The 14,995-nt window shown below is 36.0% G+C and overlaps 2 protein-coding genes and 2 long non-coding RNA genes across 5 annotated transcripts; 1 reads left to right on the top strand and 3 right to left on the bottom strand.

Annotated features, from left to right (window-relative positions):
• Positions 891–6,808, top strand: LOC109833563. 2 transcript variants are annotated; one of them, XM_020401283.1, is made up of 7 exons: positions 891–1,031; positions 1,835–1,887; positions 1,967–2,012; positions 3,129–3,203; positions 4,012–4,128; positions 4,930–5,009; positions 6,484–6,808. In XM_020401283.1, exons 1-7 carry the CDS (start codon positions 939–941, stop codon positions 6,593–6,595), a joined length of 576 nt encoding a protein of 191 aa, XP_020256872.1. In that variant the 5' UTR covers positions 891–938; the 3' UTR covers positions 6,596–6,808. The 2 variants fall into 2 exon arrangements, with proteins under 2 accessions (XP_020256872.1, XP_020256871.1); XM_020401282.1 differs by having other exon boundaries at positions 3,129–3,212.
• Positions 7,357–8,817, bottom strand: LOC109833565. Its single transcript, XR_002245250.1, has 2 exons — positions 7,987–8,817; positions 7,357–7,908 (listed from the first exon to the last, which is right to left on the bottom strand). It is a non-coding gene; the product is annotated as an uncharacterized LOC109833565 (long non-coding RNA).
• On the bottom strand, positions 8,880–10,785 carry LOC109833564. Its single transcript, XR_002245249.1, has 3 exons — positions 10,481–10,785; positions 9,500–9,625; positions 8,880–9,156 (listed from the first exon to the last, which is right to left on the bottom strand). It is a non-coding gene; the product is annotated as an uncharacterized LOC109833564 (long non-coding RNA).
• LOC109834842 (peroxidase 15-like) lies at positions 11,756–14,700 on the bottom strand. The gene is made up of 4 exons (XM_020402859.1): positions 14,462–14,700; positions 14,157–14,348; positions 12,699–12,780; positions 11,756–12,248 (listed from the first exon to the last, which is right to left on the bottom strand). Exons 1-4 carry the CDS (start codon positions 14,672–14,674, stop codon positions 11,830–11,832), a joined length of 906 nt encoding a protein of 301 aa, XP_020258448.1. The 5' UTR covers positions 14,675–14,700; the 3' UTR covers positions 11,756–11,829.

Below are 14,995 nucleotides of genomic sequence, written 5' to 3'. Positions count from 1 at the left end.
AATAATTTCTAGAAAATTTATCTTCCCCAAAATGGAAGGGTTTTTTGGGTATATACCCCTCACATCTTTAATATTTGTAAATTTATCCTTCAAATATTTATATTTGCAAAATTATCCCTCAAAACTAGCATATTTGGTTTTAAGCAAGGTGTAGAAAAAGTATACTGATAATTTCCAATAGGTTTGCAACAATTTCCGTTTAAAAACTAAAATTGGTAAGTGAAAAGTGTAGAAAAAGTCAATGGGAGATAATTAGGGGGCACTTTCTCAAATACCAAGATTTAGAGGGTAATGTTGCAAATATGAAAGTATCAGTGGTATCTATGATAAACTCATAAACCCCAAAAAAGAATTACTCCATTCGAGCGAGATCAACCGAACAATCACCGACACGTGTCCACCTTGGTCACCTGCTTCCTGGCCCAAGAGCGAAGACCGCAGTCCAATACAAAACCCCAACAAACACAATTCGACAGAAGCAACCAATTTGAAAAAAAAAGCCCCAAATCTCCCCCCCCCCCAAAAATGGCGCACCGCCTTTCTCCAGCTCTTCGGATCCCGCTCACCGCCCCCCTTACCCTCCTCCCCCGGCCCGCTCACCCTCAAAGAGCCCCTTCCTGCGCTCTCCCAACCCCCCTCTCTCTTCCTCGCCGCCCATCAACCCTCACCGGGTGGTCCTCGGACCGCCCCTCTCTACCCTCGGTGGGACGCGCTAGGGTTTTAACCCGCGCGCGCGCCATCGCGGCAGACCGGGTGGTGGCGGTGTCGAATGCCTCGCTGGGTATGTTTCCAACAGTCGGCCGGCAGCGGATTGCCATGCGCCCACCGCTCAGGCCCATGGGAGCTTTATGTTTGCTAGCCGTCATCCTGGAGCCGGTGATTCGCGGCGCGTGCAACGTGCAGCAGCTGCAGCTCGCCGACTTCTGGGCCCGCACACGATGCGACCGTCGATCCCGCAGCAGCACCAGTTTGTGGTGCCGAGGCAGCAAATAGGGAACGGTGGGGCCCCTAGGACTGCTGCTCCGTCGAAGGTAAATTTTTTTGTATATGTTTAAGGTCTTTGCTGAAGTTGGGATTGATTAGATCTAATTGGTGCTTTTCTTTTAGTAAAAGTTGTTTCCTTTTTGATGTGAGGATGATATGTGTGATGATCACTGGGAATTGTTGATGACATCACATGATACAATCTTATAATGCGCTTATTGTGATTTGTCCTATTAATACTTGTATATGTGAATTATTAATCGTAGGTCCTGCTAGAATTGGGAGAGGATGCAGATGATGATTGTGATTGTTTTATATAATCTATGAGTAGAGTAGAAAAAGTGAGATTACTGATTCCAATCTCAATTACTGTAACTGATTGATAGATCGTGCTGTGTTGTTTTTCTAATCTGTCAAGAAGTTGATAAGAGATCCAATCTAGAGTTAATCAAAAACTTGAACATAATATATTCGGAGAGTCGGAGACAGCAGAAACTTAGATTGACGGGGAATACTCCCCACAATACAACAGAAAAGTCATGAAGTTTAAGTAGTATTTAACTCAACTAAATCCTACAAATACATAGATTATATTAGCAATATGTACACTGTTTATCTTATTGGTAGTATATGCTTGAGATCTTTGGATAACTCATTCATACTTTAGTAAATCAATTTAAAATCAAAATCTAAAAACACAAGATCTATGTACTCTGAAATCCTGCAGGGATCAACATGAACTCAAAATTAGAACTGGAATGTTTTGAGTTGCCGTTGTTGTTTTCTATGTAGAAAAGTTCTTCTGCACATGTTTATCTAACATTCCTTTTTTGCTTACTAATGTTTGTAGGTCGGGCCATTTGCAGCCATACCTTCTGTCCCTGAGAACAACTCTAATGACAGGTAGCTTGGACATTTGTGATGGTTTGGGTTGCTTTGATTTGAAGCAAACAAATCTAAATTTATCTTCTTAATGATGCAGGGAGAATAGTAGTGAAGATAGTATTGTGGTGATCCATGACCGAAAAGTAAGTACATTATTGTTAATGGTTTACACCCTTAGGTACCGTTTGGCAAAGGGTTAAGTGAGGGGTTAAGGAGACTTAACCCCTTCTTAAGCCGCCAAACACAAAAAATCTATACAAGGGTTAAAGTGAGTTAACCCTCCATAATTTGCCAAACATAAAAAATATAGAAGGGTTAAGCTAACCCCTCTAGAGGGATTAAAATGAGTTAACTCCTCAAAATGAGGGGTTTACTAATACTCCTATTTAGAAGGATTACGAGTTAACCCTTCTAATTATAAAAAAAATAGTCAAAATCATTGTTATTCCCAAACACTAAAACTGATCACAAGGGCTAAAATAAAACTTATTTAACGGGTTAATAATTTAGTTTTTTAGATTATCGAATGGGCTAAGTAGTACATTAATCCTTCTCTTTAGCCCCTCTTCCTTAACCCTTTGCCAAACGGGGCCTTAGTTGTTTTACAAATTTTATTTGTGACATTGTTTTATGTGTTACGATGTGAGTCCATTTTGCACATTATATTGTAAATTTATAATGGTTCTTGGTAAATTTAGAATTGAATGCTGAAACTGAAGTAGCAGCCAATGTATATCACTCTAAAGGCCAGGCCACTGCACAAGGCTCCTGTTATTGTGTCTGTAAATGGTCATTTGTACTCAGCTTTATCCTTTTTTTTAACAAAGAGACTAGTGTGCAACTTGAACTGTGAATATACTGTTGCGTCGAGGCTCAACTTTCTTACACATATTTCTCTGCTACTATAAATAAACATAGTATGTTCTACGACCATTCATGATTTCCTTTTTTCATAGAGTTTGATAAATTATGTGTTTTTTCCTTTTGACAGTTATAGTTTGATAATAATCAAAATGTTATCAGTAGTTTTATAGGAGAATGATGCATGGTCTCAGTTAAGAGAAATAATTTGGGATAACTATTAAAACCCTGTATATTCTTTTTAAAAAAAGAAATAATATTTCCTCTGTCCTTTACTTATGCAAAAACAAAATTTGCATTTGACTAAGCACTTTATTCTTTGACAACCGTTTTGAGACTGCTTACACTTCACATAGCTTGGGCTTTATTAATGCAGTAATATCATTTCTTCATTGAAGGTTAGACTATCAGAAGGCACTTCAGGCTCTCTGTATGCTCTTTGCCGATCTTGGGTCCGCAATGGTCCGCCTCAAGTAAGTCAGGTAAACGCATATTATGTCCAGATGCCAACAAGTTTTTTTCCTTGATGTTATTGTTTCGGAATATGATCTAGTCTGAGCCTCTTTTTATATTATGTATTGTCTCAGTCTTTTTGAATGGTTTCCTTCATGTATATGGAATCATGTTTTTTTAGCATGTTTTGATTTTCATAGGGGATAGGTCACAGGACATTTTTGTGCCTTCTTATCTTGAATATTTATTCTGACATTATACATATGTGTTAAAGACTGATAATGAGCTACAAATTGAAATGCTGATTATTGCTATATATATATATATATGAGAAAAATGGGTATACTTGGTACCAAGCACAAATTTTGTGCTTGGTAGTGAGGTGTCTCATTCCCATCCACTCATTCAATTGGGGGGACCACATTCAACCCATGTGAATGTGTCTGGGGGAACATGAGAAGAAATCAGTGAATAGAAGCATCTGTAATCTCTTACCTATTTCAGGCATACTTCTGGTCTGGACATGCCAAAATTGCAAACCTCCTATTCCAATGTCATTAAAGGCAAACCATATTTTCATGTTACTGCTACAGTCCAACTTTCTAGTCATATCTATTTAAGCCACAGAAAATGGATTGATGACATTATTTCTTTTTGATTGGGTTCACTTGAATTGGATGAGTTCATTATAAGTCTTTCTTTGTACTAGTTTCTCAATTATGTCAACTAGATTTCAAAAGTGATATCTTTGATTGTTTCTTAATTAGAATCTCCTATTTCTTTCCTGGCATTTTGTTGATAGTTTTTACTTAACTTGTCTCTATGCAGTCAACTTTTGGGGATAGTTTGAGGATTCTCCCAAAACCCTTACCAGCAGCTCTGGTTAATATGCAAGCAAACACAAGTGAAGATAGCAATGGAAATGACAAGTCTGATAAAGATGAGGTCAGTGTGAGGATAACATCTTGTTTTCCCTGTTCTTTGGTTGTATGAAATGATAATTTTATTTGCTTTCTTGCTTATGCCAATGGTTTGCATTCAAAATGATGTGCATATATTCTTTTAGAGTTTGCTGCTGGTTAGACATCTCAGAGAATAGTAAATGTGCTTCTAGCTTATAGTTTTTATTTTACTTGATTGTGATGTTTAGGAGTTGCGGGCAAATTCAATTTCTGAGATCAAGTGAGAACTTTCAAAATATCAATTGTTTGGTCTTTAGCCAATAAGCCAAATACCCATATTTGCACACTTTTTTAATATTAGCTGGCTCATTAATTCTAATACCATCTTTACCTGTATATTACCAACACATCAACTACTACATATACAATATTTCATGGACACCTGATTTAAGCTTCATTAATTAAACACATTGAAACATTGTTAAGTTTAACCAGTTCTTATTAATGTTGATTATTTTTTTTTATTTTAATTGTTGATGCAAGAAACACATTACTTGTAATCCAAAACCATTGTTTTATTTAAGTTGCCTGCAGCAAGAATCCATTATTTCTGATCCAAAGTCACTGACGAAACTTCTGCTTCCTTGGCAATCAATTTTGCATGCTTGCAAGCTAGTTCCTTATAGTTGTCCTTATTAGACAAAGGTGCAAAGCATTTATAGCTGTACAGTCTTCTATGGATTTCCAGCGAACTTCTATGGCTACCATTAGTTTGCTAAGTAGAGATAAGTTATTTCATGTATAGATTGATTTAGCAAGTTATGATGTATAAATATGTGTGCAGGATTTAGGTCCAATTGAGCAATTATCTGCACAGGACTTGTTAAAAGGTCACATAAAACATGCGAAAAAGGTTCGGGCACGGTAAGTTTTCTGGATCCTGTTGTGTGGTACCTCACATTATGAAAATTTTGAGTATTTTTTATAACAGTCCAATTGTATAATGCTTAAGACAGCTACTACACTATATAAGCACATTATTGTGCTCTTACTGCGGATGTATATATGTATCCTGACAGCTCAGTTCATTTTGCTCTATAGTCAAGTGAAATGCCTACGAAAGTGTTACCTTTGAAGTTTAAAGAATCTCTTAAGACCTCCCTCTTGGGCTTCCTTGTTCTTCAACATGATCAGAACCCATCCAATAATAAACTCTTATCATGATGTTTTAGGTCCTACCTAAGGAATCAAATTTATGCTGATTATAAAATTTTGTTGCAGACATCATCCATTTAACATCTGCCTCCAATGGTTTCCAAGCGAAGCATACATCTTTGAATACCATTGGGAAAGTTCCCTGTAATTCTTCCGTACTGGATGTCTGAAATCATCTTCTTTATGTAGATGTTAATCTTCTCATTTTAAAGGTTTACTCATCACTAGCCTGATCCCCTTTTAGGATGCTCATGGTGACTGATACCTGTAGATTTAGTGTTCCAACTTGATCTGCAGTTGACCAATCTTGAGATTTGCTATTGCTGCATTGACTATGAGACTATCAATTCTTTCCAAATCTCTACCTTTAGTATCTTTCTTTATTATTATCTTATTTTATTTAATTTTTTATGGGTACCATATTATGCCAGAACACGCAAAATAGGCCTGTGAGCTTGTCTTGAGTTGTACATGATAAGGGCATTGAGATCATTGAGAGACAGAGACCAACATGGTCTGTTTCTTAGCATTCTCTGCCTTCACTTTTCCAGTAATTTTTTTGTGTATGACTGTTACAACTTACAACTATAGATATTAGTCCCAGTTTCATTCTCGTGAACTTCCTTGTACCAAAACAGTCTTATCTTTTATGTGTAGATTTATGATTAGGATCCGAAGGGTCATCCTAAGTACAACACGGACATGCCAATATGGGCACAACATAACATAAAGTGCCATCGCATTATAAAAAGTATTGAAACAATGGCGGGGTCTGATAATAGAAGTATCTGTGCTTTATATCCAAGTTGTGTGTTTAATGCATTCCTAGTCAGCTGTATATTCATTGTGTAATGCATTCCTAATCAGCTGTTTTTTCTCAGTCGTTCCTGTTTTAATGATCCCCCCTTTGTTAACATGACCCAATGGTGACCAACGTTCTCCCCCTTGATCACTGCTGCCCTTGTTCTTCTGCTTATCCTATCATCTTTGTTCCCTCAATCCACTTGGTCCCTTTATTCACTCATTTTTTGCTCTCCCAGTGAATTTTTGTTGTTTAATTAGATACGTATGCATTAACATGTTTCTTTTTAGAAGATCAGAAGATCTGTTTGTGACTTGTCTAACACGCGGCTAAGCGATCTATAAATGTTCTGTCAATCTTATGTTTGCCTTGTTTTCACAGGTTAAATAAAGAACGGCATTTAAGGATAGAACGGTACAAACAGAGACTCTCCCTTCTGTTACCCACACAGATTGAGCTTATAGGTAGAAATGAAGCTACCCCTGGAAGATGATTCTGGATGTAAAAGATGGAATATTGCCTTCTTATGTTCACCTCAATATTAGATGCCAGGATCATGTCCCAACGGTTCTTAGGCCACAAAAATGCGAACATATGACTGGACAAAGCAGCTAATTTGAGCCTGTTGAGTTACATTCTGATGATTTGCTGCTAACTTGTGTTGGACAAAGCAGCTAATTTGAGTCTGTTGATTAGAGATGTTAAATGGGTGGGTATGGGTTTAAATGGGCGGGCCATAAATGGGCGGGCATGTTTTGCCCATTTACCCATTTAAGGCCCATTTAACATTATTTAAATGGGCGGGTTTTTGCCCGCCCATTTAATAAACGGGTCGCCCATTTGCCCATTTAACTATAGTACATATATATGTATAATACTTTTGGGGTGTTTTTTGTAAACTTTTAGGGTTTTTTTTTGTAAACTATTGTGGGTTTTTTGTAAACTTTTTGGGAGCTTTTTGCAAACTTGTTGGGGCTTTTGATAAAATACTAACAAAGATAGGAACATAAACAAAGATAAACAAATACAGACAAATTCATGATTGAACCATTTACAAGCCTGGATAAAAGTATAGACCTCACACATTTGCAAAATTAACCTCAAATTTCCAAACCAAAAACCAAAAGATCAATAACAACAAAATTGCGAGTATATTTAAATGAATTAAGATAGAAAACACAAGGTATGCAAGGATCTGTATAAGATCAATAACTTGATATAAACGCCATCATAACTATCAGCAACACGATCACGATTAGTAAGGACAATCTACTTAATTACTTGATAAACTAGAAGAGTAGTAAGTTCGTCTATAAACAAAATAGTAGCACAACCATAGTCTACTTATTTCCCATCTTTCAAATGTTCAGGCATAAACAGGATCATGACAGAAGAAAGAAAAGACCATGAAACAAAGATCAAAAGGGAGGGATTTTACGAGAAAGTAAATCTTAGCCCCCAAATTGACAATGCTGCGACTGACAATAATCACAACGCAAGGAAACAGTATAAACATATTACAGAATCAACCAAAATCAACCAAAATCACAGCTTCAGCAGCAGCAGCAGCAACAACAACTGCTTCGGCAGCAGCAGCTTCAGCAACTTCAGCAGCAGCAACAACAACAGCAACAACAGCAACAACAGCTTCAGCAGCAGCGCTTGCTTTCTCGTCAGAATTCGTCTGTGCCATTTATTGAACAAATTCAAGGTTCTCTGCAGCATCAACAGTCAGTTAACCAGTATATGCCAGAGTTGGAGCAATTTTTGAAACTTCAGTTAGAGGAGCAACATCATCTTCAACAGCTGTAGCAGCAACAAGAATTGCATCAGCAACAACAGCAACTTCAGCTCCAAATGCAACTAAAAATCATGAAACTTTACTTGGTTAATTGTTCAATTTTCGAACATTTGCTGCAGCAGCAGTTGAATGACCCTGTTTATCAACTTAGTTAAGTGTTACGCGGCATGAGTCATAAGAACATTTCATATATAAACTATTAATGAGATTGCTAAGTCAAACTATCAAATTAAACAATTAACCAAGTAAAGTTCATGAACCATGGGAACTGTATTAATATATAAAGAACTTAATATTTGTAATCTCATGATTTAAGGGAAATCCTTCTTGGTATTTGTACGTGTAGTGTAAAAGTGAGGCAAAAGCTCAAAAATTTTGCTTTCTCATATACTAATTAATTGTAGGATTAGTTGAACATACAAGTACATAAAAGTATTCACACTTTAAATCATTACACAAGAACACGAGAGTGAATGTAAATGGTATACTTCGACAGCATAAACAAAATTGAAAATCTACTGGAAATAGCATTAACGAATTGGAGCTTTGTAAAACCAATTAACAGTCTACAAAATTAACATCTGTAATTTAGAAAATAAATGCTAATTACTAAGTATCGCGTCAAAGTTTTTGATGTGTACATAACGTAATGCAATAAAGCAGTGTCAACTGAATCAATGAATTTCCTATCTGACCATGTGAACAAGTGTTTGCCATCTATTTTCAACTTTATATCAAAACTCTTATCCTTGAATAAACACATCTACAACAAGGATTCTATCATGTTTCAAGCTCAGGTCACTACACCTTAATCAATGTCTGATGTTGTCTTGGCTCAAGGCAAATACCATGCCACACTTGCATGTTACTGGTGAAATAAACTAGACATTACAAGTATCATCGTCAACAAAAGACTCCTTATAAGATCAATAACTTGATATAAATGCCATCATAACTATCAGCAACACGATCACGATTAGTAAGGACAATCTACTTAATTACTTGATAAACTAGAAGAGTAGTAAGTTCGTCTATAAACAAAATAGTAGCACAACCATAGTCCACTTATTTCCCATCTTTCAAATGTTCAGGCATGAACATGATCATGACAGAAGAAAGAAAAGACCAGGAAACAAACATAACACTCAGTTGGACTCAATAGCAACATTAAAAGTACTGCAGCAAGCCTCATATGTGCGTCTTCATAGCAAGGGTTAGAATCCGAAATCACCATAGAGACCTCAATATTTCTCCTGCATCAATCATCCATAGAATTAGTTAATTTTGTCACAAACGTATGATATTGTCATAATAATGAAACACTAGATAGCAAGATGCGATCTTTGGGAACCAGGGGACTAAAGATCAGCTAAATACACAAAGAACTTATCAGATACGTAATCATATAACAAAATTATGGTTTTACGAGAACAGGAAACATGATAGTAAATACAGGAACCAGAGCCAAGAGACCTGCATGCATTGTTAATATGCTTGAACTTTGAGCAAAAGGCATGTGACACTCAGTTCAAGTAGTTTGAAAATCTAACAGCAAAAGGATTATATGACTTAATACAGCATAAAATAAGGCCGAACCTCGGTTGCCAAGTTCACCATCCAGTGATTCCTCATAAAAGAAGCTGAAAGGCCTTGCAGATAGTAATGATTTAGACAATAGCTCATAGGAAAACCACTCTTTTAAATTCTTCATCTTCAGTTAATCTGAAAAACAAAGCGAAAGTATAGAATTCAATACCCAGCAAATAAACGATAAGCAAAAGATTACTACATACAAGGAAAAACTTTTGTCTAAGCATATAATTTTGCCTTTCCATACTCTGCTCAAGCAGTAAATGTCAGAATGCACAACAATATACTAGGAATGCTGGTATTTTGTCCTCTGATGCAATAAATTTTTGGAAGTAAAGGGAGTAGCATAGAAGAAACAACTCATATGGATATGAATGCTCAGAATGTGAGAAGAAAACTTACAGAATTAAAGAAGATATTTGAATGCTTTTAAATAAAACACAGAATGTCCCCGCTGGTGATATTGATGTTTCGAGTGGATAAAATGATAAATCAGTACTCGAAAAACATAATTTAAGCTGAGAAAATGAGAAATGGTACTCACAATATGCACAAAATATTGCAAATGTTTCGAGTGGATAAAATCAGTACCACACAACTTTTCTTATTGAAGGCGGAGAATATTTCCATAGGCAATCACAATGTTGAAATTAACAGTTATTTATATGTTTCATCTAAACATATAAATTAACATTTTTCCCAGGTAATATTTCCATAGCCAAATTCTGTCTCTAGCACATATTTTCATCAATTTAAATTTATAAAAACACTTTTGAACGTATTTAAGTTAAAATATAAAATTTCTAAAAGTTACCAAATAAATGATTAAGCACGATTTCTTAAGTCTAGGATCTTTATTGAAGAAGATTTAATCCGAGGTTCTTGATATTTGGAAGCATTCATAGATCATTAAGAATTACTGAATATAATTCTGAAAACTATAGAAATTTCTAAATAAATCAACAAACATTAATTTGTTGGGGTCACCTGAATCAAAAGCAACGAAACCCCCACAAACTCCACCAAGGACCCAACAATCACAATCGAAGGCACCGCGAACTCCACAAGACCCAACTGCGGATCAAACCGCACCAGATCCGCACAAAAATCAACCTCCGACCCAACTGCGGAGGCGGCGACTTGAGGTGGCGGAGGCGGTGACTTCAGGCGGAGGAGGAGGAGGAGGCGGAGGAGATTGGGATCGGGATTGAGGCGGAGGAGATTGGGATCGAGGCAGAGGAGAAAGAGGAGATTGGGAATTTTGGGATCGGGTTTCTTTTGTTTTGGTTTTGGGAATACGGTGGGCGGGCAAACGGGCGAATAAACATTGCCCATTTAGTGCCCATTTAGAATAATGTAAAATGAACCCGCCCAATTAGACCCATTTAATTAAATGGGTGGGTGTTGGGCGGGCCAAATGATGGGCGGGTCAGGTGGGTAAATGGGTATGGGTCAAAATTGACATCCCTACTGTTGATTTACATTCTGATGATTTGCTGCTAACTTGTATTCATTGTGCCTGTAATGGAAGTTAGGTTGCTGTTTAGTAGCCGTACTTAACTTTGCCACTGAGCAGTATCAAATGATAAGGAGTATAGTTCAATGTTCATGTTCTGATGACCGAAGTTATCTTATCGTGTATAAAGTATTTAGAGGCATATTGTGTATTAGGTAATTTTTAATTTTTGTCACATTATCTCTTTGTGCTAGATCTATAGTGTTTAAGCCCCTTATTTTAGCTAAAAGTTCCAAACGGAATCTAGTCTTCATACAAAAAGGGACTTCTGAAATCGCCCGGTAACTGTATTGGATGTATTTATGACTGCAGATATCAGGGAACCATTTTGATGACGACTATTTTTCAGAAATCCAGACTGCAAGATACGTCCCTTGCGTCGACAATTATTTGCTATTTGTGCAAGAAGGTTTAGACAAGAATTGCATATTCAGTTCGGAAAAAAAAAACATTGCTATAATTTGTGAACATATAGATTGTTGCCAATTTCGTACATAAATGCATCTATCATGCCAAAAAAACTAATTATTACAAATTCAAGGAATCATTAGCACCACTTTTTACATGAGTTGGGTAACGATTAACGAACATGCCCGTTCACAAGATAAAGCAATCTTTCATACTTTCAACACCTAAAACTCAATTTTAATATTTTTTACGAGTCCCTCCGAATAAGGAAGACAAAATAACGTTGAAAAGGAAACCGGAGAATTTTGTCTCCTTAATTTCTTTTTATTCAAATCCAATAAACACTGTTGTAAGAAAAATACAAAAAATAATCGAACACAACCGACAATAAAACCCACCCAAGTTTCCCCTCTTAATTCCCATTAACCACCCTGCAATTCCTCCTAATCTCCCCTTTACCCCCCAACAACGGGCTAACGTTCCCCATTCTCACCATCGACGCTCCAAAATCACGGAAAAAGCTATTCTGACTATTAGCAAACGCCTTCACTATCGAAGCGGTCGGGGCTCCATTAGTCGAGAAAAGCTCTTGATCACTCTGAAATAATCCCTTCATGCCCTTGAGGTTGCTATAATACTTGTTGTCGAATGTATCGGGAGTTGTTGGGTCGAGGTCGTTCAATGTGTTGCCGTTTCCATGTTGAGGGCAGTTGTGTCGCAATTTTGCTAGGTAGGCGGGGTTTAGGGTCGGGTCGGGTTTCCCGTTGCCGGTGAAGTTGTAGAGCCGGTTGGTTATGAACTTGCATTGTGCTCGGCCGAATGTGTGTGCTCCTGTAGAATTCGGGAAGGTTTCGGGAGTTTAGTACTAATGAATTAATTACATTTTTGGCCTCAGTTTAGATATGAAAATGATTTACTGTTATATATGATTTTTATTATATATATATATATATGATTTAGAAGGTTTAAGCGCTAATAAAATAGTTTAGAAGATATACAATTAAGTGAATACACCGTGATATACACAGTGTGTTTAAAATTAGAGTAATAAATTAAACAAGAATTGTTGTGCTCCTTTTATATTTTCTAGCTGGTTTTTTTACTGATGTGGAGAATGCAGACCACTATAGCTTAGATTATCAACGTATCTAGATCACAACGGACGACTTAGATGTGTTCCACGTTAGAGGCGTGTACCGATTCCAGCATCGTGAATGAGCACATCTGACCAAATTAGTCATGCAAAATTAGACTTTTTATTTATTTATTTTTGAGTTATACCGGATAATGTGACGAGGTCTTTGTTGTTGAGGCCCACTGCGGAGAACTTGGACTGGAGGGTGCTTAGGCTGTCGAAGGGAGCCTGTTTAATAAAGAGTAAAACTTGAGAATGTGGAGGGTTGTTTGTACAAGAGCAATCAAGCTGGAAAAAGCGGTGAACTTGCCAGATTATTATTAAAAAAAAAAAACAAGTAACTGGTTTGAAATGAAAATAAATTTCTTGCAATTGGAAAATGCAAATCGAATAGATTTTGCAACAAAAGACGTACATCTTAGAATAAAAGGTAAATGCAAAAATTCAAACGAGGATCTGTAACAAATATTTCATGCAATCATTTGCTGCACTTATAATTAATATTTTGTGCAAGCCTATTGGTTGTGTCCATGGATGAGAGAAAATTAGATAAATTAGTATAAACCATGGAGCGAGGTCCACTTGCTATACATTTCTATTCATCTCTATCATCTCCTTACAAGTGCCAGTCAGCACCAGTTAGAAAAGCCATTTTATAAATAAATCTTAATTAATTTTGCCAAGATTTCCTCAAGACTCTTGGGTGTTAGTCAGCTAGAACATTTTTGATAGAAGTGGAATAATTTTTATTATGAGATAATTTTTAATGTGAGATATTTTAATGAGATAATTGGGAGTGATATTTTAAAACATGATATTTTAGTGGGACAGTTATTAGTATAATTAAGGATAATTTTCAGAAACCAATAAGCATATATATAAGTCATGTATTTTGATGATCATACTGCTGTTTATACATTTCAAAACTTATTATTATTATTTTAGTGTTAATTAATCTTGAAGAACTATTACATAGACTATAAGATTAACTTTTTGATTTTTTGGAATTATTATTGTAATATAAATTAAAAAATAGTTTTTCCTTTTTTCCTCTTTCTTTTTTGATCTACCATACATCATTCCATCATCTCTCAATTTTAATTAATTTTTAATAAAACTTAGATTTTGTAATTTTTAAATTTAAATTAATTATACAGTTCAAATATTTAATAAAAAGAAAAAAAAATTACATTAAATAGAAGGGAAGGATAAAAAGAGATGTGATCTAATTTTATGGTGTGGTTTGAAGATGACAGAGAAATGAGATATGAAAAATAAAAAAAGTAAAAAATAAAGTTCTAGTTTTTTACCATGTAGTTCTAGCTTAAAACTTGGGGAAATCTGAGAGACTAGAACTCTCTCGATCTTTTCTATATAAATTTGACAAAAATGAGATAAAATTTTATAATTATCTCAGTTCAACTTTTTATCGATCCAGCTCTTGTTGACTAACACTATATAATTTTATCCTAGTTTTAGTTTCAATGGACTAACACTATAAAATATTGTCCCACAAATTATCCGAGTTTTAATTTTGAGTTCTACTTGACTAACCCCTCCCTAAATTAACTCACATAACTGGGAAGGGCATTGATGCTTCTTACCAAGTTAACCGATGCCTCAGCTGCAAGTGCAAGAATATCAGCACAAGATACTACTCCAGGACACTCTGCCTCTAATCCTCTCTTAATATTATCCACCGCATCAAATCCCCGAAGCGAGTTTTTATTCGGAAGTGCATCCTTCTCGCTCTTTATGGTCTTCGAATCATCCAACAATACAGACCCATCACAACCCTGCAACAACAAAGAATCACAACAACACACATTCACAATCAAATTACATGAAACATTAATTCGTCTCTCTACATTTTTTTTAATTTTCTCAACGCATATATAGTTTGACTTACATCAACAAAACAATCATGGAAATGGAGGCGAGTGAGGCTGGCATAGATCCTAGGGTCGGAAGTATGAGCTAGCTCAACAATGCTTCGGACGATGTGCGCTACATTTGGGCACGTGTGACGGTAGTAATCAGAGGTGAGTCCGGCCTCGGATCTATGAATGAGGAGTGGCAAGAAGATGGCTATGGCTAATAGAAGAGAAGAAGATGGAGTCATATTTCCTCTAATCTTTTGAGAGAATATAATGCTTCTATTACCTAGCTAGGATTTGTATGATATTTACTTTGGTCATAGACACGCCTATATATATATATATATATATATATATATATAGAGAGAGAGAGAGAGAGAGAGAGAGAACTACCCATGCACGTAAAGTGAGCGACTTGGAAGATTCCCGTTTTAGTGAGACTAGCTGGTCTAATTCAAAATAAGATCCTCTCGTGGCTTAAAACATTTTTATATTAAAAAAAAATGAAGGAATCAAATGGAGAAAAGTTAATTATATATTATTTTATTAACACTTAGATTTTCTGA

This window comes from Asparagus officinalis, chromosome 3, assembly GCF_001876935.1.
Source record: "Asparagus officinalis chromosome 3, Aspof.V1, whole genome shotgun sequence".
Classification (NCBI taxonomy): Eukaryota; Viridiplantae; Streptophyta; class Magnoliopsida; order Asparagales; family Asparagaceae; genus Asparagus; species Asparagus officinalis.
This window is presented reverse-complemented; position numbering and strand designations above follow the sequence as displayed.

Excerpts from the sequence above, each read along its gene's own strand:
- LOC109833563 (XM_020401282.1), top strand. The coding sequence starts at position 939 with ATGCGACCGTCGATCCCGCAGCAGCACCAGTTTGTGGTGCCGAGGCAG. Across the intron at positions 3,213-4,011 it reads GTCCGCCTCAAGTAAGTCAG|TCAACTTTTGGGGATAGTTT; the intron begins GTAAACGCATAT and ends GTCTCTATGCAG. Across the intron at positions 4,129-4,929 it reads ACAAGTCTGATAAAGATGAG|GATTTAGGTCCAATTGAGCA; the intron begins GTCAGTGTGAGG and ends ATATGTGTGCAG.
- LOC109834842 (XM_020402859.1), bottom strand. The coding sequence starts at position 14,674 with ATGACTCCATCTTCTTCTCTTCTATTAGCCATAGCCATCTTCTTGCCA. Across the intron at positions 12,781-14,156 it reads CTGAGGCATCGGTTAACTTG|GCTCCCTTCGACAGCCTAAG; the intron begins GTAAGAAGCATC and ends TTTATTAAACAG. Across the intron at positions 12,249-12,698 it reads AGACCTCGTCACATTATCCG|GAGCACACACATTCGGCCGA; the intron begins GTATAACTCAAA and ends CGAATTCTACAG.